General features: G+C 44.2%; 1 protein-coding gene across 1 annotated transcript in view; it reads left to right on the top strand.

Moving 5' to 3' along the window:
• The first annotated feature begins 986 nt into the window (after positions 1-986).
• Positions 987-25119, top strand: part of LOC122926974 (phospholipase A2 inhibitor and Ly6/PLAUR domain-containing protein-like) — a 46679-nt gene continuing 22546 nt past the window's right edge. Inside the window, exon 1 of the mRNA XM_044278507.1 lies at positions 987-1121. Within this exon, the coding sequence (XP_044134442.1) occupies positions 1046-1121 (76 nt within the window). The 5' untranslated portion in view covers positions 987-1045. The remainder of the gene's footprint in view (positions 1122-25119) is intronic.

Genomic DNA, 25119 nt, shown 5'->3' with positions numbered 1-25119 from the left:
GAGGAGGGGGATCTGTGAATGGCACTGTTATGGGGAGGGGATCTGTGGATGGCATAGTTATGGGGAGGGGAATATGTGGATAACACTGCTATGGGGAGGGGGATCAGTGGATGACACTGCTATGGGGGGGATCTATGGATGACACTATATAGCATCTTATGCTATATGTGTCATCCACAGATCCACCCCATGACAGTGTCATCCACAGATCCCCCTCCCCATAACAGTGCCATCCATAGATCCCCCCTAAACAGTGCCATGCTGGAAGTGGTCAGGAACTATATGTGTGTAGGCCATCCCCTACTCACGAAGTGAGTGTTTGCTTCAACAGGCCCAATCAGTATTTGAAGAGCAGGTCCAAGCCCTGCTCTGCCAGATCTCAGGAGCATTACTTCTCATAGCTGGTCCAACCCCAACCCCAAATCGTCCTCGCTGCTTTCTAATCCATGACAGGTGTGGCTGACTAATATTCACTGACTGACCATGGAGAGATCTCTGAGTTCCTCCAGTTTATGAACTGGTCCCAACAAGGGGGTTCTTGCTGTTTTACAAGTCCCATAGGCCTATGGGAAAACACACAAAAAATACAGTTTTCATAGCATGCTACGTTTAAAAAAAAAATGCCACTAACCCAATTAAAAAAAAAAAAAGCCAAAACTCGACAAACCGAAATGTTCTGCTTTCATTTGCACCAAAATTTCTGCTATTTTCAAGCTTTCTAAAACTACATAATTTTAGGCAAAACATCCACTTTTTCACCATTTTCAAATTTGGAAGGGCTTACTAGGATAAACTGCTTAGTACATTTTTTGTATTCTAATTTCAACTTTTTCATTGTTTATACATTTTTGAAAGCTTGTTTGGCTCCTGAGAGGTTAATCAAAATATATAAACAAGCAAACCCTTAGCTGTGTAATGGAACATGTCATCTCCTGGACTACACTCCCCCCCCCCCCCCCCTCATGTCATCTGCCAAGTTTTGGCAACACCCATGGATGAATTCTAATGCAACACAGGCAGCTGAGATTAAAGGTCTGTTCCTATAATGGTCCTGGAAGCTGCAATGACAATGCGCTCCTGTCTGATGGTCACCTGCCTCCTGTCTGCTATTGCAGCTAAAGGTAAGGACACATTTTTTTTTCAAAGAAATAATATGTAGAGACGATGGCTGTAATATGAACACCGACCTGCTATGGAGTGTATATAAATAGCAGGGGACATCGGACTGCTCATGCATGCTCATGATGTTTTCAAGTGTGAGGAGATTTGTATAAAATACATAGGTTGAGTTCTAAGGCCAAAACTACATTAAACATCATCATGATTCAATAAACCATTAGGTCATTTATAGAAAAATGACAAATTCAGCTCTGCTACATTTGTATGTTGTCCCCTGAATTTGTGGCCCCCATTATAATAATATAAATTACTAGAGTTCTTAAAAAGTTTGACTTTTATTCTTTTTCAGAACTTTGTTAACTTTAGATTATCGTCATCATCATCAACTGCAGTCAGTGAAGTCCACGCGGTTCTGTTAACAATCTATAGCTCTATAAGTTTCACTGTGTTTTTTATAACGTACAAATCTAAATTATAAAATATAAAATATGAATAGATTTGTCTATGTCAGTTCCTGGATTTTTGGAGTTGATCATGAGGATTAATGTTAGTTAGATTATTTTAAGTAAAATGTATGTTTGTTATGAAACTGAGTGGGCTGATAATGTGTCCTGAGGAGTGACATATCATGTTGATCATGAAGAGAAAGACAAGTGGTGTCAGCTGTTACAAGGAAAGCATCTGTTAAACCACAAGCCTCATTTACTACAAAACAAGCATTTACAAGACAAATGATAAATTGTTAAGTTTAAAGGGGTATTATCATTTTAATGATCACTGTTAAATCTGTTAATAATTTAACAGTGATCATTTTTCTAAATATAGTTCATTAACAAATCCCCACCCCTTAGAAAAAAATAAACCTATACTTACCTGACTGTTGTCTTCCGTCTCCCCTGGTTACGGCCACCGCTCTTCTCAGGAATCGCGGTAGCCGCGCTTGCGCAGACGACTTCTTTTCTTCTCCCGGCCGGCCGCGCGCTGTACTGAACGCGCACACCGAGTCCGCGCATGCGCCCTGGTGACTTCTTCCTGGCCAGTATACTATACTGGCCAGGAAGAAGTCACCAGGGAGCATGCGCAAACTCAGTGTGCTCGTTCAGTACAGCGCGTGGCCCGGCCGGGAGAAGACATCAATGAAGATGGAGCCCGCCCCCTGCCGAAACCAGGAAGTGGACGGCCCACCGGGAGCAGGTAAGTATGAATCTGCGTCTTGAGAAAACCCCTTTAAAGCTTTATTTAGAAGCATAGTCAGAAACCAGCCAAGAGTCAGCAACAAGTAGTCAGAAATGTCAAGGGTACATGAGAGAGCACGGTCTAGAATAAAGCCAAGGTTTAAACATGTAGAACAACAACTATCAAATGAGAATCCAAGGGAAAACTCAAGCATAAAGTCAGTAATCAAGATAGAAGGTGGCAAATGATAGACAACAAAGCCTGCTAAGTTTCAATGGAGTCCAGGAGAAAAGGGACTACTTAAAAGTGGCACTATTGAAGGCAACAGAAAATTGCATTAGGCTTGTAAGTAAAAGCAAAACAAGGAAGAGACCACTGTGGTAAACGAGGATGACAGGCAAATTTATAAGATTAGGCAGAGAGAGGCCAAACAAGTTTTAAAAGCTTCTAAAGCGCAGGCAGAAGAGAAATTAGCTCAGTCAGTGAAAAAAGGCGATAAGACATTCTTCAGATACATAAATGGAAAAAGGAAACTAAAACAAGGAATTACAAAATTAAAAACAAAAGAAGGAAGGTATATGGAAGAAGATAAAGAACTAGCTGACTGCCTCAATGAATACTTCTGTTCAGTTTTTACAAAGGAAAATGAAGGAAAAGGACCTCAGTTAGGAAGGAAGACTAATTAATCTGTTGATGCATGTGTCATTACAGAGGAAGAGGTTCTAAGTCAGCTGTCTAAAATTAATACAAATAAGTCACAGGGGCCTGATGGGATACACCCTAAAGCTATTAAAAGAGCTTAGCTGTGAACTAGCAAAACCATTAACAGATTTATTTAACCAATCACTGGTAACAGGAGTCATTCCAGAAGATTGGAAATTAGCAAATGTTGTGCCCATTCACAAGAAAGGTAGTAGGGAGGAATCCGGCAACTATAGGCCAGTAAGCCTGACATCAATAGTGGGGAAATTAATGGAAATAATACTCAAGGAGAGGATTGTGGAACATCTAAAATCCCATGGATTGAAAGATGAAAAACAGCATAGGTTTACTTCAGGGAGATCATGTCAAACTAATCTTATAGATTTTTTTGATTGGGTGACTAAAATAATAGATGGTGGAGGTGCAGTAGACATCGCTTATCTAGACTTTAGTAAGGCTTTTGATACTGTCCCACATAGAAGCCTGATCAATAAATTAGAGTCTTTGGGCTTGGATTCCCATATTGTTAAATGGATTAGGCAGTGGCTGAGGGACAGACAACAGAGGGTTGTAGTCAATGGAGTATATTCAGACCATGGTCTTGTTACCAGTGGGGTACCTCAGGGATCTGTCCTGGGACCCATATTGTTTAATATCTTTATCAGCGAAATTGCAGAAGGCCTCGATGGTAAGGTGTGTCTTTTTGCTGATGACACAAAAATTTGTAACAGGGTTGATGTTCCTGGAGGGATACACCAAATGGAAAAGGATTTAGGAAAACTAGAGGAATGGTCAAAAATCTGGCAACTAAAATATAATGTTGATAAGTGCAAGATAATGCACCTGGGACGTAAAAACCCAAGAGCAGAATATAAAATCAGTGATACAGTCCTAACCTCAGTATCTGAGGAAAGGGATTTAGGGGTCATTATTTCTCAAGACTTAAAGGTAGGCAGACAATGTCAGCGAGCAGAAGGAAATGCCAGCAGAATGCTTGGGTGTATAGGGAGAGGCATTACCAGTAGAAAGAGGGAGGTGCTCATGCCGCGCTGCAGAGCACTAGTGAGACCTCATTTGGAGGTCTATAGTGCCGCCTTCCTCAGGTTATGCCTAGTGCGCACGCGCGGGATCTGGCAGAGGGACCCGACGATTGCGGAGGCGGCGCTGAGGTGAGGAGGAAGGCGGCACTATAGACAGGGAGGGCGGCGATTTCTAGTGGGAAGGCGGCGCTGGGCACCAGACGGAGATGGCTGCAGCCGAGCACCCTGTATGAAGCGACATCCCCTTGGGCACCTTAGGTAGGTAAATGACAGGTTATAAAAACCTGTTTTATGTCCTAATAGAGCCACAGGCACATTTAATAAGTACAGTTTTGGATTCATGCTATTCGGACGGACCTGGCCATATGTTTAGGTTATAGGCCTAAAATGTCATGACAGAATCCCTTTAAGCATGCATGGGATAGGCATAAGGCCATCCTTCATATAAGATAGGGACAAGGGCTATTCATAGTATTTAGTATATTAGGCAGACTAGATGGGCCAAATGGTTCTTATCTGCCGACACATTCTATGTTTCTATGTTTCTATATCACTGGGTGGCATTCAGAAGAAGTAGCGCAGTTTAGATCGCTTGTTTGGAAATGTCAACCTCTGGTGCCGGTTGCCCTGTAGAAAGCAGTGGCACTCTGACCCAAAGTTCGGACGAGGAGGCTGAGGTCCCTGATAGCACCAGGCGTACCCGGCCCCGTGTCGCTAGACCACAGGTTGCGCAGGATCCGCTTCAAGGTGGCAGAGTGGGGCTGGCGCTGTCGGATTACGTGGTGAGGCATACACCAGCAGCGCAGCCCTCCCTGGACCTAGTACCAGCACTGCCGTACAACCTGGTGAAGTGGCGAGCACCAGAAGGGCAGTTGAAGCTGGTCCGGTGGCACGAGCAGTAGTTACCCCATCGCAGCCACCGCAAAGACGGGCCCGTAGACCCCCTAGAATCCCTGAGGTGCTGGCAACCCCTGATTGGCAGTCCCCAACTTCAGCCGCACCTGTAGTTTCCCCTTTCACCGCCCAGTCTGGAGTTCGGGTTGAGACAGCTCAGATCGGTTCGGCCCTGGGATTTTTTGAGCTGTTCTTGACTGCGGAGCTCTTAGACATAGTCGTGGCCGAAACAAACCGGTATGCCACACAATTTATAACCGCCAACCCGGGAAGCTATTATGCCCAGCCTTTCCGGTGGAAACCAGTCCAAGTTTCCGAAATTAAAATTTTTCTGGGCCTTCTCCTCAACATGGGTCTAACTAAAAAGCATGAATTGTGGTCATATTGGTCCACGAACCCAATTCATCACATGCCCATGTTCTCTGCTGCTATGTCCAGGGCACGTTTTGAGGCCATCCTGCGTTTCCTGCACTTTAGCGACAACACCACCTCCCGTCCCAGAGGCCACCCAGCTTTTGACCGGCTCCACAAAATTCGGCCCCTCATAGACCATTTCAACCAGAAATTTGCAGATTTGTATACCCCAGAGCAAAACATCTGCGTAGACGAGTCCCTAATACATTTTACCGGGCGCCTTGGCTTCAAACAATACATCCCAAGCAAGCGCGCCCGGTATGGGGTTAAATTGTATAAGCTCTGTGAAAGAGCCACAGGCTATACCCACAAATTTCGTGTCTATGAGGGAAAAGATCAGACCCTGGAGCCGGTCGGTTGCCCTGACTACCTGGGGAGCAGTGGGAAGACAGTCTGGGACTTGGTGCTCACCCTTATTCGGCAAGGGTATACCATTTTTATGTGGACAATTTCTACACAAGTGTGGCCCTCTTTAGGCATTTGTTTCTAGAACAGATTGGCGCCTGTGGCACCACGCGAACTAGTCGCGCGGGCTTCCCCCATCGGCTCGTTACCACCCGTCTTGCAAGGGGGGAGAGGGCTGCCTTGTGTAACGAAGAACTGCTTGCGGTGAAATGGAGAGACAAGCGTGACGTTTACATGCTCTCCTCCATTCACGCAGACACGACAATACAAATTGAGCGAGCAACCCGTGTCATTGAAAAGCCCCTCTCAGTCCACGACTATAACCTTCACATGGGAGGGGTGGACTTCAATGACCAGATGTTGTCTCCGTATTTAGTTTCCCGCAGAACCAGACGCTGGTATAAGAAGGTGTCTGTATATTTGATTCAATTGGCTCTGTATAATAGTTTTGTTCTCTACAGTAAGGCTGGGAGAACACGATCCTTCCTCAAATTTCAGGAAGAGATCATCGAGAACCTCCTGTACCCAGGAGGTTCCGTGGCCCCATCCACCAGTGTAGTTAGCCGTCTACACGAGCGACATTTCCCCAATGTCGTTCCTGGTACCTCAACCCAACCGTCACCCCGAAAAAGATGTAGTGTCTGTAGCAGGAGTGGAATAAGGCGTGACACCCGCTATTTCTGTCCTGACCACCCTGCCCTATGCTTAGGGGAGTGGTTTCCGGAAGTACCACACACAGGTACACCTAGCATAGGGATCACATCTCACCAGGACAGGCACACAGGGCTATTAGGGCCCATTCACACAGAGCTGCTGCAAACGTCTCCTTTCACCTTGGACAAAGTGCATAACGCACTTCGCCACATCTTTGGGCGATTTGCGCTTTGCACATTGACCCATGGGGAAGGAGAGGTTTGTTCTATAAAGGTAAAAAAAAAAAAAAAAGAAACACCAGTAAGCAAAAAGGTTAATGTTCAGTTCAAAAAGTTAAAGTTTATATGTTCTGTTCCAAAGTTAATAAAATTATTGCGTTGCGGCCTGGTTTTTCCTTTTTTTTTTTTTTACCTTCCAGGTGGACCGAACGATCGAACTAGCTGCAGCACTGATGTGCAAATAAAATCCCGGCAATGATTTATTCATCCACATCGATTGATGTGAATGGAGAAATCTGGTTTGCCAGGGCATACGAGCTAAGTGGGTATGGATGTTGGGAGGAGCTCCTATGTCCTGGCAGACGCCTTTCCCCTCCTTTTTTTTTTGGCAGAGATTTTTTCATCCACATTGATCAATGCGAATGAAGAAATCTGTGACTTTCATTTTTTTCTTTCAGCCCAGAGGCTGAACGGAAAAAAAAAATCTCATTACCTGTATGCTCAATATAAGGAGAATAGCAGAAACTCCTAATGCTGGCCATACATGTAATGATTGCGGAGACCCTCAAATGCCAGGGCAGTACAAACACCCCACAAATGACCCCATTTTGAAAGAAGACACCCCAAGGTATTCGCTGAGGGGCATATTGAGTCCATGAAAGATTTACATTTTTGTCCCAAGTTAGCGGAAAGTGAGACTTTGTGAGAAAAAAACAAAAAAAAAAATCTATTTCTGCTAACTTATGCCAAAAAAAAAAATTCTATGAACTCGCCAGACCCCTCATTGAATACCTTGGGGTGTCTTCTTTCCAAAATGGGGTCACATGTGGGGTATTTATACTGCCCTGGATTTTTAGGGGCCCTAAAGCGTGAGAAGAAGTCTGGGATCCAAATGTCTAAAAATGCCCTCCTAAAAGGAATTTGGGCACCTTTGCGCATCTAGGCTGCAAAAAAGTGTCACACATCTGGTATCGCCGTACTCAGGAGAAGTTGGGGAATGTGTTTTGGGCTGTCATTTTACTGATACCCATGCTGGGTGAGATAAATATCTTGGTCAAATGCAAACTTTGTATAAAAAAATTGGAAAAGTTGTCTTTTGCCAAGATATTTCTCTCACCCAGCATGGGTATATGTAAAATGACACCCCAAAACACATTCCCCAACTTCTCCTGAGTACGGCGATACCACATGTGTGACACTTTTTTGCAGCCTACGTGGGCAAAGGGACCCACATTCCAAAGTGCACCTTTCGGATTTCACCGGTCATTTTTTACAGATTTTGATTGCAAACTACTTCTCACACATCTGGGCCCCTAGAATGCCAGGGCAGTATAACTACACCACAAGTGACCCCATTTTGGAAAGAAGACACCCCAAGGTATTTTGTGATGGGCATAGTGAGTTCATGGAAGTTTTTATTTTTTGTCACAAGTTAGTGCAATATGAGACTTTGTAAGAAAAAAAAAATCATCATTTTCCGCTAACTTGTGACAAAAAATAAAAAGTTCTATGAACTCACTATGCCCATCAGCGAATACCTTAGGGTGTCTACTTTCCGAAATGGGGTCATTTGTGGGGGTTTTCTACTGTCTGGGCATTGTAGAACCTCAGGAAACATGACAGGTGCTCAGAAAGTCAGAGCTGCTTCAAAAAGCGGAAATTCACATTTTTGTACCATAGTTTGTAAACGCTATAACTTTTACCCAAACCATTTTTTTTCCCAAACATTTTTGTTTTATCAAAGACATGTAGAACAATAAATTTAGCGCAAAATTTATATATGGATGTCGTTTTTTTTGCAAAATTTTACAGCTGAAAGTGAAAAATGTCATTTTTTTGCAAAAAAATCGTTAAATTTCGATTAATAACAAAAAAAGTAAAAATGTCAGCAGCAATGAAATACCACCAAATGAAAGCTCTATTAGTGAGAAGAAAAGGAGGTAAAATTCATTTGGGTGGTAAGTTGCATGACCGAGCAGTAAACGGTGAGAGTAGTGTAGTGCAGAAGTGTAAAAAGTGGCCTGGTCATTAAGGGGGTTTCAGCTAGCGGGGTTGAAGTGGTTAAATAATAGTCATTGTAGAATGGCCAGTCCTTATCTGTCTCATCTACTTAAATGTCTTATACAGACCTCCAAGGAACATTCAGGTAATTCTAGCAGCTCCATATCCCCCGTCTCCCTATGGGAATAAAAATGCATGTTCAACCACAAGATCACTTCACAAATGGTGCAGGCAGATAAGGCTCTGGTGCTAGTTATATAGCCCACCACCTCTGTATTTCTGCTCATTTCCTATTCTCTGAACTTGTAAAATTGAAAGGCATGTACTCACTTATCTGGAGGACTTTCTTTCCTTTCTGTGGGTGGGCATCAGCTCAAATGAGGCAATCAACCACCTGCATCTCCCAGGATGCATTGTGGTTAGTTCTTGTTAAACCCTTCCTTCCCTGCATAGAAAATAGTCCCTCAAATTCAAATTTAGAAATATATAAAACATCCTGCACAATATGATAATGAATGTTGCGGATGTACATGGCTACTTTTATACAGTCACAGAAAAAATCGCACTATAATAATAGATACAAACTATGGACTAAGCCCTCACTCTATTGATAAAATCTGAGACACTTGGTCAATAAATTTTGATCAAAATACATCTGTGCCCACCTACCAAGCGCCAAGGTGGTCTCAGTTCAGGCGGGTCCTACGCTAAACCTGCCTATGCTGTTATGCATTTATGTTCAGGAGCGCAGACCCCACACATATAGTGTGTCGCCCCTAGTTACCGCCGCAGGGAGGAGGAGCACACACACCTATATGTACCACCATAACACTGTATGTGCGGGGTCTGTGCTCCTGAACATAAATGCATAATGGCATAGGCAGGTTTAGCGTCGGGCCCGTCTGAACTGAGACCACCTTGTCATTTGGTAGGTGGGCTTAGATGTGTTTTGATCAAATTGTATTGACCAAGCGTCTCAGATTTTATCATTAGAGTGAGGGCTTATTCCCTTAAATTCAGGCTCAAAGATACACATGGTATGTCATGCCTCCACAACTACCTTCCTTCCATTGTCTAGAGACAGATACAGCTATATACTTCTATGAATTTAGAAAAAGGGATGGATGAAGAAAAGGTGTCTGGGCCGCTTCACTATGGGATCACTACACCAGAACTGAGGGATGGGAAGGGAGGGGGCAGGGAAGCTACTGGGCATATCTGTCCACCACGGAATGCAGGACAAGGTGGACCAGAAGAATAAACAGCAGGGGGCGCTACCAGAGAGGAAAATGTAATGAACTAAAAAAATAAACAATATTTTGATTGCATGTATATTGCAGAAATACTTCATTTGAAGTGCACTATTCATTGCATAGTCATACATTTTGTGAGACAACCCCTTTATTAATAAAAACCCATTCCCAGAAATTTGACCCTTTCTTTTTGTTTCTGTTTTTGAGCTGGAACAAGATGTGAATCTATTTGGATAGTGCCGCTCGTCTATAGTAGGGACAGCAGAGAGACGACACAGGACCGCTGCCAGCAGAATGTTGGGTCACGGCCAGACATATCATATTGTACAGTAACCGCACCCAGTGTAATTCTGTTTGACATTATGTGTGAATGCATCTCATCTATGCAAGGCAACGGTTAATTACACAACCCCCCCCACCCCCCTTCTCATTCACTATAACCCATCCATAAAAGAAATATAAAAGAGCAGATATTAGATGACTATAGCACAAACAGAGGCATAATACAATTCATAGATAACAAGGCTTCATCCACTGTTCACGATGGGAGGTGTAGTGCTTGATATATAATAAATTGTATTCTGGTCATGTTCAGTGATTGAGCCACATTAGGGGTTGTAGTGCTCTAAGGTATTGAATATAATAGAATTGTATTATGTTATGGCCAGTGATCAGGTCATGTTGGGAGGTGTGCACAATATAACAGTACTAAGACCATGTCGTAAAGCACAGATGTGATCTAGCTATCATTGAAGGGGTTGGAGCCTCTCAAACACTGATGGCATAGTGCTAGGATATACCATAAATGTTTGATAGGTGCGGGTCACACCTCTGAGACCGACTCCTATCTCCAGAAGGGGGCCTCTGCAGTGAAGAAGAGCATGCCACACATACACAGCGTGCTCTCCATTCATTACCATGGGATCTCCGATAAATATCCAAGAGAGCATGCTCAGCTGTTTTCAGTGGTCCCATAGCAGTGAATGGATAGAGCACATGTTTAAGTGTGTCCACCTCTATGAAACTGCCAGAAATAGCAAAACCGGCTCTCATCCATTTTTGGAACTGCTATAGCGGTGACTGGAGGGCGGCCGTGTATGCAGAGCTGCTCTCTCTTCACTTTAGGGTCCCCATTCTAGAGATAAGAGCATATTCCAGAGGTGGGACCCACACCTATCTGATATTGATGGCATATCCTAGTATGTACAAGTACAGCATCATAGCCGACGGCTGCATGCAGCTTCTTTCAGCAGACACCTGCGGCTAATGTCCACGACCGGCATTACCACCAGTTGCAGACTTTTAACCCTTCAGATCCCAAGGTCAAATGTGACCACAGCATCTAGATGTGCTAACACCCAGAAGTGTGTACTTCCGGAAGTGCTCTGGCTTCCCCAGCGAGGATCGGGGGTAGCCGGATGCATTGTATGGCAGCTATAGTCCTCTGGAATGAACCGAAGCTGCCGCACATTAGTTCCTATGGAGCCCCTGCCTGTGAAATGGCTCCATAGGAATACAGTGTATTTGTCATACACTCTAATGCTAATGCGAACGAAAAAATAAAAAGTTATGGCTCCAGAAAGGCAGGCAGTGAAACAAAAACAAAAAAACCCTCTAAGGCTGAATGGGTTAAATAATAATATGTTAAAGAGACACCATCAACTTTTTTTCCTCACATATTAACAGCCTATATGTAACTATTCTATTTATTTTTCTTTAAATAAAAAAAAGGGAGGAGAGTTTTCCGAATATATTTTTGAAGTTACTCCATGCATAAACTTCCTCTTGTTCGGACTTTTAGAACAGGAGACAGTTTCATTAACTCTCTCTACCAGACCATCTCTGCAGGCCAGAGAGCTCCCCCCTGTAGTGACTCATTAGAGCACCACACATTACACTAATCAATGCTATGCTCTTCTGTGAGTATTTTTTTTTATCTAGGCCTATCAAGAGAGCAACAGAGGTGTCATGCTGTCATCCCAGTTCTACACCTACTGTTATCATAAGGATTACCCTTCAGAACACATTCATATCAAAGCAGCAATTAAAAGAGTTTTCCAAGATTTTAATACTGATGATATTAGGATAGGTTATTAGTATCTGATTGGTGGGGGTCCGACATCTGGGACCCCATTAATAGGCAGTTTGAGAAGGCAGCAGTGATCCTGTGAGTGCTGTGGCCTTCTCTCTGCTTTTCCTAGGCCAGTAACGTCACGTTCATTATTCACGTGGCCTAGGAGCAGCTCATGCCACATTCAAGCAAATGAGGCTGAGCTGTGATACCAAGTACAGCCACTATACAATGTACGGCGCTGTGCTTGGTAAGCGTGGAGAAGGCCATGGTGCTCACAAGAGCACCGGTGCCTTTTCAAACAACTAATCTGTGGGGTCCCGGGTATCTGACTCTCACCGATCAGATACTGATGATCTATCCTGAGGATAGGTTATCAGTTATAAAGATAAACATAAAAAAAATGTGTTTTATTTAAATACAGTGTTTAAAAAAAACACTTCTGATGGAAGTGTCCATTTTACTCAGAGTACGAAATCCTTGATAGGCTGTATAACATAAACATCTCCTGACAAAGTATGCAAGATCATGTTTCTTTTTGTTTTTTGTTGTTTCTTTTTAGCTGGTTATGCCACACACCTTCTGATATTTCATGATATGGCAGGATAGACACATGTCTGCTGTCCAGTTAGCAATACTTTATAAACTTCTTTCTTGGCTCATTTAGTTATAGCTAGAATGGTCATGTCCAATGGTCAGGATGTTGTGGGTTGTAGTGTTCTATGTATAGACTGTAATAGTTGTAATGTTCTATATATAAATAACAATAGAATTGTATTATGGTCAAGTCCAGGGGTTGGGTCATGTTAGGGGTTGTAGTTTTCTGCGTATAGATTGTAAAATAATTGAATTATTGTCATGACCAGGGTTTGGGTCATGTTGGAACTTGTTCTTTATGAGGATGTTTTAGCTATGGGTAGGACCCTTTTTCCCACCCAGCTGTCATGAAGCCATTGCTTGTTTTCGGGCAGCTCCCACCCTCCTTGTTATGAACTTGTGCACTTTCTTGTGTTGTGGAATGCATCTTTTGACCTTTCAACAAGTAGAGAAGTTCATGTCCTCCTGCTATATTAAAAGCTTGTCCCATTCGTGTGACCTGTACATTCTTCTGCCCTGGGCCAGGAGTCGCTGAGACTTGGAAAGAGAGCCTGGAATTCTTCTAGAGAGCAGCCAGAAACACATATCTTCTAAGAAGCTTAGACCAGGAAGATTTCAACTGGAGCTGAAAAATAATGTAAAACTGTGTGCCTATCCTAAAGTGTGATCATACACGAAACCCCATAACCAGGATTAGGAGAGCTCTAATAATGTTCTCTAGGGCTATAAAGCCATACCTGCAAGTATTCATTCTGCCCCTCCATTAAAGAGGTTGGTAATAAAGACGAGCCCTTTCCATTATATCCTATTAGTCCTATTAGGTTATATCAACATCAAAGATGAGAATCCCCTGGTCCACGTCCCCTGTCTATGAGGCAGAGAGAAAACTTAAAAGGGTGGTCCAGGCTACAGATATTGAAGACCTATCTTCAGGATAGGTAATTAATATCAGATCAGTGGGTGTGGACACCTTGCATCCCAATCAGCTGATTCAGACTATACAGTGTATAGAGCTAGAAGCAGAAGACTCCTTAGCACTGAGTAGTGGCCATGCAGGGTACTCAGCACTCAACTACACAGTCAACAAAGCTTTCTGCAGCACTCAACTACACAGTCGACAGAGCTTTCTTCCTCAACTCCGTACACTGTGTAGTTTACGGGACTGAGACGTCTGAAACAGACTATTGGTGAGGGTGCCAGGTGTCAAATCCCCACTAATCTGATATTGATGACATGTTCTGAGGGTAGGTCATCAATATCTGTAATCTGGAGAACTCCTTTGAGTTGGCTCTGATAGACCAGGCTTTTCTATATATAGTGCGAATGCTTGGCCCTTCATTTGAATGGACTGAGTGTAATGTTGCATTTCCCCTGTAGTGGCCGCCACTTCTCCCACTGAAAATAACTAATTGCTGGAGGTTTATGGAACTGGAGCTGCAACTTTCCTCCATTTGGGAGACAATGCCTTAATATTTTTTTAAAGTTGGAGACCTACAGATATGCTGTCTTACCTTACAGTATGAGATGTGAGACAACCAGTTCAAGACCACTTACCCCACTTCCTGACCAGACACTTTTATTTTTTTTAGCACATTAGGCTTTAAAAGTCGTAACCTTTTTGATCTGGTTATTTAAAAAACCTTTGTGTCCTTTATTCTGTGAAACATGTGATTTTATTTTTTGCCATTTTTATTATAGTATTTTGTTTCTTTTTTTCATACGCAGAATATGTTTAAAAAAATGGGGGAAAAGGTCTGTTATGATTCCGTTAATGCATGGGCAGCACGGTGGCTCAGTGGTTAGCACCGGTGGGTAGCATGGTGGATCAGTGGTTAGCACTGGTGCCTTGCATAGCTGGGGTCCTAGGTTTGAATGTGACCAAGGACAACGTCTGCATGGAGCCTGTATGTTCTCTCCATGTTTGCGTGGGTTTCTTCCGTGTTCTCTGGTTTCCTCCCACAGTCCAAAGACATACTGATAGGGAACTTATATTGTGAGTCCCCTTGGGGACAACTTGATATTAATGTCTCTAAAGTGCTTTAGCAAGGCAGTGGTCGTCTTGGAGGTGTGTTTTGGGTTGTTATCATGTTGGAATTACTGCCCTGCGGCCCAGTTTCTGAAAGGAGGGGAACATGCTCTGCTTCAGTATGTTACAGTACATGTTGGCATTCATGGTTATCCACAGCCGGCAGCACTCATGCAGCCCCAAACCATGACACCCCCACCACCATGCTTGACTGTATGCAGGACACACTTGTCTTTGTACTCCTCACCTGGTTGCTGTCACACACGCTTCACACCATCTGAACCAAATAAGTTTATCTTGGTCTCATCAGATCCCAGGATGGTTCCAGTAATCCATGTCCTTAGTCTGCTTGTCTTCAGCAAACTGTTTGCGGACTTTCTTGTGCAACATCTTTAGAAGAGGCTTCCTTCTGGGACGACAGCCATGCAGACCAATGTGATGTAGTGTGCAGCGTATGGTCTAAGCACTGACAGGATGACCACCCCACCCTGTAACCTCTGCAGCAGTGCTGGCAGCACTCATACAGCCTCTGGATATGACGCTGAGCACTGACAGGCGGACCCCCCACCCCATTAACCTCTGCAGCAGTGCTGGCAGCACTCATACAACCTCTGAATATGACGCTGAGCACTGACAGGTGGACCCCCCACCCCATTAACCTCTGCAGCAATGCTGGCAGCACTCATACAACCTCTGGATATGACGCTGAGCACTGACAGGAGGACCCCCCACCCCATTAACCTCTGCAACAGTGCTGGAAACACTCATACAACCTCTGAATATGATGATAAACACTGACAGGAAGACCCCCCACCCCTGTAACCTCTGCAGCCATGCTGGCAGCACTCGTACAACCTCTGGATATGACGCTGAGCACGTGCACTCAACTTCTTTGGTCGACCATGGAGAGTCCTGTTCTGAGTGGAACCTGTCTTGTTAAACCGCTGTATGGTCTTAGACACTGTGCTGCAGCTCATTGTCAGGGTATCGGCAATCTTCCTATAGCAGGGCTGGCCAACCTGTGGCTCTCCAGCTGTTGTAAAACTACAACTCCCATCATGCTTTGCTGTAGGCTGATACCTGTAGGAAGTCTAGGCATGCTGGGAGTTGTAGTTTTGCAACAGCTGGAGAGCCTCAGGTTGGCCAGCCCTGTCCTATAGCCTCGGCCATCTTTATGTAGAGCAACAAATAGTTTAACAGATCCTCAGAGAGTTCTTTGCCATGAGGAGCCATGTTAAACTTCCAGTGACCAGAATGAGAGAGTATAAGAGCGATAACAGCAAATGTAACACACCTGCTCCCGATTCACACCTGAGACCTTGTAACACTAACGAGTCACATGACACATCACACATACCCTATATCAAAATACCCATCAGGTGACATTATTGAAAAAAGTTGCAGTTTGTGCTAATTCCAAAAAAAGTTACAAAAATGTTTCACCTTTATTTACATTTTTCCAGATATATAAAATAAAAAAAATGACAAAAATAAAGCTCCATGTATCATGAACAAATTATTTACTTCATTCCTGGACCAGAGCAGGAAAAGTGTTAGAGGGTGGAGTGATCCCTTTAAACAGTGGTGTACCTCCAATGGAGGCACACCACGTATCTGCTATGGGTCCTCTAGAGGCGGAGGGTTGGGAGTGTGGACAAAAGGTCTCACTCCCCAATTGCATTCAAAACAAGCTTCAGTTTAGAGCCTATCTCATAAGTGCTGTCCGGAGGATTTGTAAAGAAAAGGACCCGTGATGACGTCATCACAGGTCCTGCACCATCTAGTAAAGGAACTGCACAAAGAATTGTGTAGTTCCCAAATACAAGGTATATTAGATGCAGTGAGTACAGATATATAGTATATACAGCAGTATACTGATATATGAGGTACGAGGTATAATGGATGCAGTGTGTAAAGGTATATAGTATATACAGCAGTGTTCTGATATGTGAGTTTAACAGTGATCTTTACAGCACCTTCCCATTAATACTGACCATAGGTTTCAGTCCCCTTAACATAGACTTCCACCATTCCCGGCCCCCTTAACGTAGACCTCCACAGTGACTGCCACAGTACCCCGCTCACTTAACAGTGACATCACAGCACCCCACTGCCCCTTTAATAGTGACTTCCACAGTCCCCACCTCCCTTAACAGTGACCTCCACAATGCCCGCCCCTTTAACAGTGACTTCCACAGCGGTCTTCCCCCTAAACAGTAACATCCACAGCGCTCTCCCTTTTTACAGTGACCTCCACAGTGGCCACCCCTTTATTAATGACCTCCACAGTACCCTGTCTCATTAACATTGATTTCCCACAACAATCTGACCCTTTAACACTCCACAGAAATCCGTTCCCTTAAAATGTGACTTCCACAACACCCCACCCCCTTAATAGTGACCTCTACAGCACCCTGCCCCTTAACACTGACCTCCATAGCGGACCGTCTCCTTAACTGTGACCTCCACCTTTCCCTGCCTCTTAACAGAAATCTCCACAGTGCCGCCCCTTTAACAGTGACCTCCACAGCATCCGCCCCTTTATTAGTGATCTCCACAGTACACCATCTCCTTAACAGTGATTTCCACAACACCCCACCCCCTTAACAGTGGCCTCTACAGCAGCCTGCCCCTAGGGTGGCCAGAGGTCTAGTTTTAGGCTGGACAGCCCGGCTTTCAGACTCTCTGTCCTCAGTCCGACAAAGGGCCTGGATGGACACAGGTATGTCCTTTTGAACAGCTCACTCTCAGGCAGCAGAACTGCTGCAGGGAGAAAGTCACCCTCCCATCCACCCCTGCAGCAGACAGAAGTCGATTTTTATCATAATTTTCTCAATCCCCGAGTGGGGGAGTGCCCCCTTAACTGTGAACTCCACAGCACTCCACTTCCTTAACGGTGTCATCCAGAGCACCCTGCCCCTTTAAAGCTGACCTACAGCAGTGAAGAAAAATGACTAGGTTGTTATGGAAACCTGGTGTAAAACTGTGTGTATGTGGAGACTAAGGGCCTACGAGCTTCTATTGGCTGATAAGGGACATGTGACCGTGTGTATGGAGGGGGTTATGAAGAGAAAGACCTGCAGGCTTCTATTGGCTATTGTAGGTCATGTGATGTGCCATATTTGCATTTTTTTGGGGAATATCTCAGGAACGGTAAGTGCTAGAGAGCTGAGACCCGGTCTAAAACCTTACTGGACACCTGATGTACCTGTGTGCCAAATTCCGTGATTGTAAATGTGATGGTGCGGATTTCTTTTAGCGGACATGCACACATACACTCAGCTTTATATATTAGATACAGCAGTGTACTGACATGTGAGGTAGGAGATATAATAGATGCAGTGTGTATAGATATATAGTGTTTATAGCAGGGTACTGATTAGTGATGGACGAACATCAGCAGGGACGGTTCGCGAACGCGCGTTCGCGGTGGCCCACATTGACTTTAATGGCCGGCGAACCTGAAAAACCTTCAGGTCATATTTGCAGCCACCAAATACTTACAAGAAGTGCACAAATGGTTCCACAACATGGACAGTGACATAACAGAGGGGGATCAATGGCAAAAATTCCCACAAATAATATGTATTTTAATCAGGGGCCATTTTTATGCGTCTTAAAGTGAAATTCTCAAAAATGTGCCCTGCTGGGGACTAGAAATTTTTTATTTTAGGCCACGAGAGTAGAGGCCCCAAAAATTAGGCATTAACCTGACAGAAAAGAACTTGTGATTATGTGGCTGGAGGTATATTAGGCAGTCACTGGATAACATTTTTACTGTAGGCCAGTACAGGCCCCAAAAATTAGGCATTCACCTGACAGAAAAGAACTTGTGATGATGTGATTGGAGGTACATTACGTGGTCACCGGATACAAATGTAACTGTAGGCCACTGGAGTAGAGGCCCCAAAAATTCGGCATTCACCTGACAAAATAATTTGTGATTATGTGGCTGGAGGTACATTAGGCGGTTACTGAATAACAATTTAACTGTAGGCCAGTACAGACCCCAAAAAGTAGGCATTCACCTGACAGAAAAGAACTTGTGATTATGTGGCTGGAGGTACTTTAGGCGGTAACTGGATAAAATTTTTACTGTAGGCCACTGTAGTACAGGCCCCAAAAATTCGTCATTTTCCTGACAGAAAAGGCCTTTTATGTCGCTGTATATGCATAAGACAAGGACCATTCTTTGTTCTGGGTAGTGGCGGATATGTGTTGGCTGGCATGAGGAAATTGCACATGGTCGTCTCAGGTGTTGAACTCCTCAGAGATCCATGCCTCATAAATTTTTAGAAATGTGAGGTAGTCCACACTGTCGTGAGCTAGGCAAGGGCGAGTCACGATCCCCCCTGCTGTGCTGAACATATTTTCGGACAGGACACTCAACGAGGGGCAAGCCAAGAGTTCCATGGCAAATTGTGCCAGCTCTGGCCACCGGTCAAGCCTGCACACCCAGTAGTCCAGGGGGTTACTCGCTTCTCAAAGCTTCCACATCGGCGGTTAACCCAATGTAGTCAGACACCTGTCAGTCTAAGCGTTCCCTAAGGCTGGATCCGAAGGGCGGCTGTCGATGGGTTGGCTGCAAGAATGATCTCTTATCCGAAGTTACCAACAGATCTTCAAATCACTCTCTTATTGCAGGCGCGGTAGGTTTGATACCTAATTCCTCTGCCAGCGCCCACAACAGCAGAATGCAGCATCTTTCGCAACAAGGCCTGGAATTTCTGCATTCTGCCAGCCCTCTGTGATGCTGGTAACATGTCCATCATTATGTGTTTGTACCGGGGGTCTAAGTACGTTGCCACAAAGTACTGGTCCTTGCCCTTTATGCTTTTTATACGGGGGTCCCTCTTCAAACACTGGAGCATGAAGGCCCCCATTTGCACTAAATCTGAAGTGGTGGACAGCCCTGGCTTCTGCTCATCGCACAGGAGAATGTCGTCCTCGGTCTCCTACCCCCTGCCACAGACAACACCAGGGATCCCCGAAAAGTTTAAAGACCCCCTCAAAGCATGCTCTTGCTCCTCCTCCTCCTTCCTCTAGCCACCATCCTCCTCTGACTCCTCTTCAGACTCCTGCTGACTTGTCTCAGATGGAGTAGCCCCCACCTGGGAATACATTCAGCATTACAACTATCTTCCAGCTCCTGCTCCTTGACAGCTTGATCAATGACACGATGCAATGCACTCACCAGAAAGAAGGTGTAAGGTACGATCTCATCAAATGGCTGCAGAAGTCTGCATATGTCAGCAGCCACTGGCGCGGTGAAAAGAAACCAAGCTCCCCAGAACCTGTCCTGCTGCAGAGTTCGTACAGGTAGTTGTTAACAGCACATTGCTGCTGGAGCAGCCTATCAAGCATATACAAGGTGGAGTTCCAGCGCGTCGGGCTGTCACAAATCAGACATCTGGCGGGCAGGTGGTGTCGCTGCTAAACGATCCATGGCCGTGTCAGATCTTCTAAAATGGGCAGAGATTTTCCTGGCCAGCCGCAAGATGTCCTGGACCCCGGGGTACTTGGCAACAAATCTCTGCACGACTAAGTCCAGGACGTGTGCCATGCATGGCATGTGTGTCATTTTGCCCTGTTTCAGCGCGCTCAGCAGATTGGTACCGTTGTCACACACCACTTTATCAACTGTCAAATTGAGCTGGGTTAGCCACTGATCGGCCTGTGACCGCAGAGCTGAAAGGAGTGCAGGACCAGTGTGGCTCTTGGTTTCAAGCACAACAGTCGCAGCACAGCATGGCAACATCTCACCTGGCACGTCAAATAGGTTTTGGGGAGCTTGGAGGGCGCAGAGGAAGAGGCGGTAGCAGTGGAAAAGGAGGAGTCAGCCGAGGAGGAGACGGAGGATGGACTAGGAGGAGGAGAAGAGGCAGGCCTGCATGCAATCCATGGCGGTAACACCAAATCCACACGTGAGCCATGGGTTACATGCTTGACAGCCGTCAGAAGGTTCAGCCAGTGGGCAGTAAAAGTTATGTACCTTCCCTGCCCATTTTTGATAGACCACGTCTCTGTGGTTAGATGTATCTTGGCACCGACACTGTGTGCCAGAGATATATTCACTTGCAGCAGAACGTGACCATAAAGCTCTGGGATGCCCTTCTGGGAGAAATATTTCCTTCTGGGGACCTTCCATTGCGGTGTGCCAATGGCCACAAATTTTCGAAAGGACTCCGAGTCCACCAGTTTATATGGCAATAGTTGGCGGGCTAGCAGTTCCAACAAGCCAACGTTCAGCTGTTGGGCAAGAGGGTTAACCGGCGTCATCAACTTTTTACACTCAAACATTTGGGCCACAGAAGCCTGCCTTCTGCCAGATGAACGTGACGATGGCACGGTGGACGGTGGAGTCGAGGACAAATGGGAGGAGAGAGGAGAAGGAGAAAGAGAAGAGGCAGGACATAGAGCACCGGGAGTGTGGCTTTGTGGGTTCTGACGGCGTTGCTCCCACTGGGCTCGGTGACGGGAGGCCAGGTGCTTTCTGAAGGCGGTCATACCTAGGTGAGTGTTGGGCTTACCTCAACTTATGCGTTGACAGCACAGGCTGCAGATGGCAACACTATTGTCAACAGCTGACATGTTAAAAAAAGCCTACACTGAGGAGTCATGTGCCGGCCTCCTGGGAGTGCCCAAAGTGACCGTGCATGGTGGATGGCTTGCTCCAGATACATTTGCAGTCTGCTTTTTGCCTCCTGTGCCCTGCGAGCTCTGCCTGCTTCTCCTCTTTCTCCTCCTTCTCTGCTGCTCCATCTCTCCCTATGAACTCCCCTCCTCTTCCTCTCTTGAAGGCACCCACGTGACGTCCATTGACACTTCATCATCGTCACCTTCACCACCACTGACATTTGAGATCTCAGAGTAGGCAGCAACAGCGGAGACCTCCCTCCTTGGGCTGATCTGGGTACTGTCGTCAGACCATTGGGTGGCTGCCATTGCTACCTCCTATTCCTCATCCGATGTCGAGAATGGCTGCGCATTGGTATGGTCTGGGAATAGATGGGAAAATAATTCCTCTGACTCGAGTGGAGGGGCTATGGTGGGGTTGGTGGTGTCTTTGGGAGTGAACACAGATAGTGAGGAGGGTGGAGATACAGAGGATGAGGAGGGTGCAGAAGCAGAAGGCTTAATAAGCCACTCAACCAACTCTGGTGCGTCCTTTGAAGTAATCTCACGCGCCTTCTCCAACTTCCTGCTTAGGCTTCAGCCTGGAGCAACTGCCCGACCCCTACCACCCCTGTGGAACGGCCTGCCTCTTCTGCCTGTCATTTTCAAAATTATCCTGTGTCTAAGAGAAGAGCAGTATTTGTGAAAGAAGGTATATCGCAGGCCTCAATCAATATTTGGTGGAAACATGTATATCAAACCCCTTAATCAGTATTTTGTGGAAGCAGGTATATCGCAGGCCTCAATCAATATTTGGTGGAAACAGGTATATCAAACCCCTTAATCAGTATTTTGTGGAATCAGGTAGCTCTCGGGCCTCCATCAATATTTGGTGAAAACAGGCATATGAATCCCCTTAATAAGTATTTTGTGGAAGCAGGTATATCGCAGGCCTCAATCAATATTTGGTGGAAACAGGTACATCAAACCCCTTAATCAATATTTTGAGGAAGCAGGTATATCTCAGGCCTCAATCAATATTTGGTGGAAAGAGGTATATCAAACCCCTTATTCAGTATTTTTTGGAAGCAGTTATATCGCAGGCCTCAATCAGTATTTTGTGGAAACGGGTATATCAATCCCCTTAATCAGTATTTTTTGGAAGCAGGAATATTAAACCCCTTAATCATTATTTTGTGGAAGCAGGTATTTCGCAGGCCTCAATCGGTATTTTGTGGAAGCAGGTATATGAAACGCCTTAATCAGTATTTTGTGGAAGCAGGTATCTCGCAGGCCTCAATCAATATTTGGTGGAAACAGGTATATCAATCCCCTTAATCAGTATTTTGTGGAAGCAGCTATATCTCAGGCCTCAATAAATATTTGGTGGAAACAGGTATATCAATCCCCATAATCAGTATTTTATGGAAGCAGGTATATCGCAGGCCTCAATCAATATTTGGTGGAAACAGGTATATCAAACACCTTAATCAGCATTTTTTGGAAGCAGATATATCAAACCCGTTAATCAGTATTTTGTGGAAGCAGGTATATTGTAGGTCTCAATCAATATTTGATGGAAGTAGGTATATTAATTGCCTTAATCAGAATTTTGTGGAAGCAGGTATATTGCAGGCCTCAATCAATATTTGGTGGAAACAGGTATATTAAACCCCTTAATCAGTATTTTGTGGACGCTGGTATATTGCAGGCCTCAATCAGTATTTGGTGGAAACAGGTATATCAAACGCTTTAATTAGTATTTTGTGGAAACAGATATATCACAGCCCTCAATTAGTATTTTGTGCAACCAGGTATATCAAACCCCTTAATCAGTATTTTGTGGAAGCAGGTATATTGCAGGCCTCAATCAATATATGGTGGAAACAGGTATATCGAACCCCTTATTCAGTATTTTGTGGAAGCAGGTATATCGCAGCCCTCAATCAGTATTTTGTGGAAGCAGAGCTCTTGCAGGCCTCAATCAATACATGGTGGAAGCAGGTATATCAATCCCCTTAATCAGTATTTTGTGGAAGCAGGTATATCGCAGCCCTCAATCAGTATTTTGTAGAAGCAGGTATATCAAATCCCTTAATGATTTTTTTGTGGAAGCAGGTATATTGCAGGCCTCAATCAATATTCGGTGGAAGCAGGGATATCAATCCCCATAATCAGTATTTTGTGGAAGCAGTTATATCACAGCCCTCAATCAATATTTGGTGGAAAAAGATATATCAAACCACTTAATCATTATCTTGTGGAAGCAGGTATATCGTAGGCCTAAATCAATATTTGGTGGAAACAGGTATATCAAACCCCTTAATCAGTTTGTTTTGGAAGCAGGAATATCAAACCCCTTAATCAGTATTTTGTGGAAGCAGGTATCTTGCAGGCCTCAATCAATATTTGGTGGAAACAGGTATATCAATAAGCTTAATCAGTATTTTGGGGGAGCAGGTATATCGCAGGCCTCAATCAATATTTGGTGAAAACAAGTATATCAAACCCCTTAATCAGTATTTTGTGGAAGCAGCTTTATTGCAGGCCTCAATCAATATTTGGTGGAAACAGGTATATCAATCCCCATAATCAGTATTTTATGGAAACAGGTATATCGCAGGCCTCAATGAATATTTGGTGGAAACAGGTATATCAAACCCCTTAATCAGCATTTTTTGGAAGCAGGTATATCAACCCCGTTAATCAGTATTTTGTGGAAGCAGGTATATTGCAGGTCTCAATCAAAATTTGGTGGAAGCAGGTATATCAATCGCCTTAATCAGAATTTTGTGGAAGCAGGTATATTGCAGGCCTCAATCAGTATTTGGTGGAAACAGATATATCAAACCCTTTAATCAGTATTTTGTGGAAACAGGTATATAACAGCCCTCAATTAGTATTTTGTGGAACCAGGTATATCAAACCCCTTAATCAGTATTTTGTGGAAGCAGATATATGTCAGGCCTCAATCAATATATGATGGAAACAGATATATTGAACCCCTTATTCAGTATTTTGTGGAAGCAGGTATATCGCAGCCCTCAATCAGTATTTTGTGGAAGCAGAGATCTTGCAGGCATCAATATATGGTGAAAGCAGGTATATCAATCCCCTTAATCAGTGTTTTGTGGAAGCAAGAATATCGCAGCCCTCAATCAGTATTTAGTAGAAGCAGGTACATAAAATCCCTTAATCAGTATTTTGTGGAAGCAGGTATATCGCAGGCCTCAATCAATATTTGGTGGAAGCAGGGATATCAATCCCCATAGTCAGTATTTTGTGGAAGCAGTTATATCGCAGCCCTCAATCAATATTTGGTGGAAAAAGATATATCAAACCACTTAATCATTATCTTGTGGAAGCAGGTATATTGCAGGCCTAAATCAATATTTAGTGGAAGCAGGTATATTAAACCCCTTAATCAGTATTTTGTTGAAGCAGGTATATCGTAGCCCTTACTCAGTATTTTGCGGAAGCAGGTATATCAAACCTCTTAACCAGTATTTTGTGTAAGCAGGTATATCTCAGGCCTCAATCAATATTTGGTGGAAACAGGTATATCGAACCCCTTAATTAGTATTTTGTTGAAGCAGGTATATCGCAGCCCTCAATCAGCATTTTGTGGAAGCAGGTATATCAAACCCCTTAATCAGTATTTTGTGGAAGCAGGTATATCGCAAGTCTCAATCAGTATTATATGGAAGCAGGTATATCAATCCTCTTAATCATTATTTTGTGGAAGCAGGTATATCGCAGCCCTTAATCAATATTTGGTGGAAATAGGTATATCAAACCACTTAATCAGTATTTTGTGGAAGCAGGTATCTCACAGGCCTCAATCAATATTTGGTGCAAGCAGATATATCGTAGCCCTAAATCAGTATTTTGTGAAAGCAGGTATATCAAACCCCTTGATCAGTATTTTGTGAAA

Source organism: Bufo gargarizans, chromosome 2 (assembly GCF_014858855.1).
Source record: "Bufo gargarizans isolate SCDJY-AF-19 chromosome 2, ASM1485885v1, whole genome shotgun sequence".
NCBI lineage: Eukaryota > Metazoa > Chordata > Amphibia > Anura > Bufonidae > Bufo > Bufo gargarizans.
This window is presented reverse-complemented; position numbering and strand designations above follow the sequence as displayed.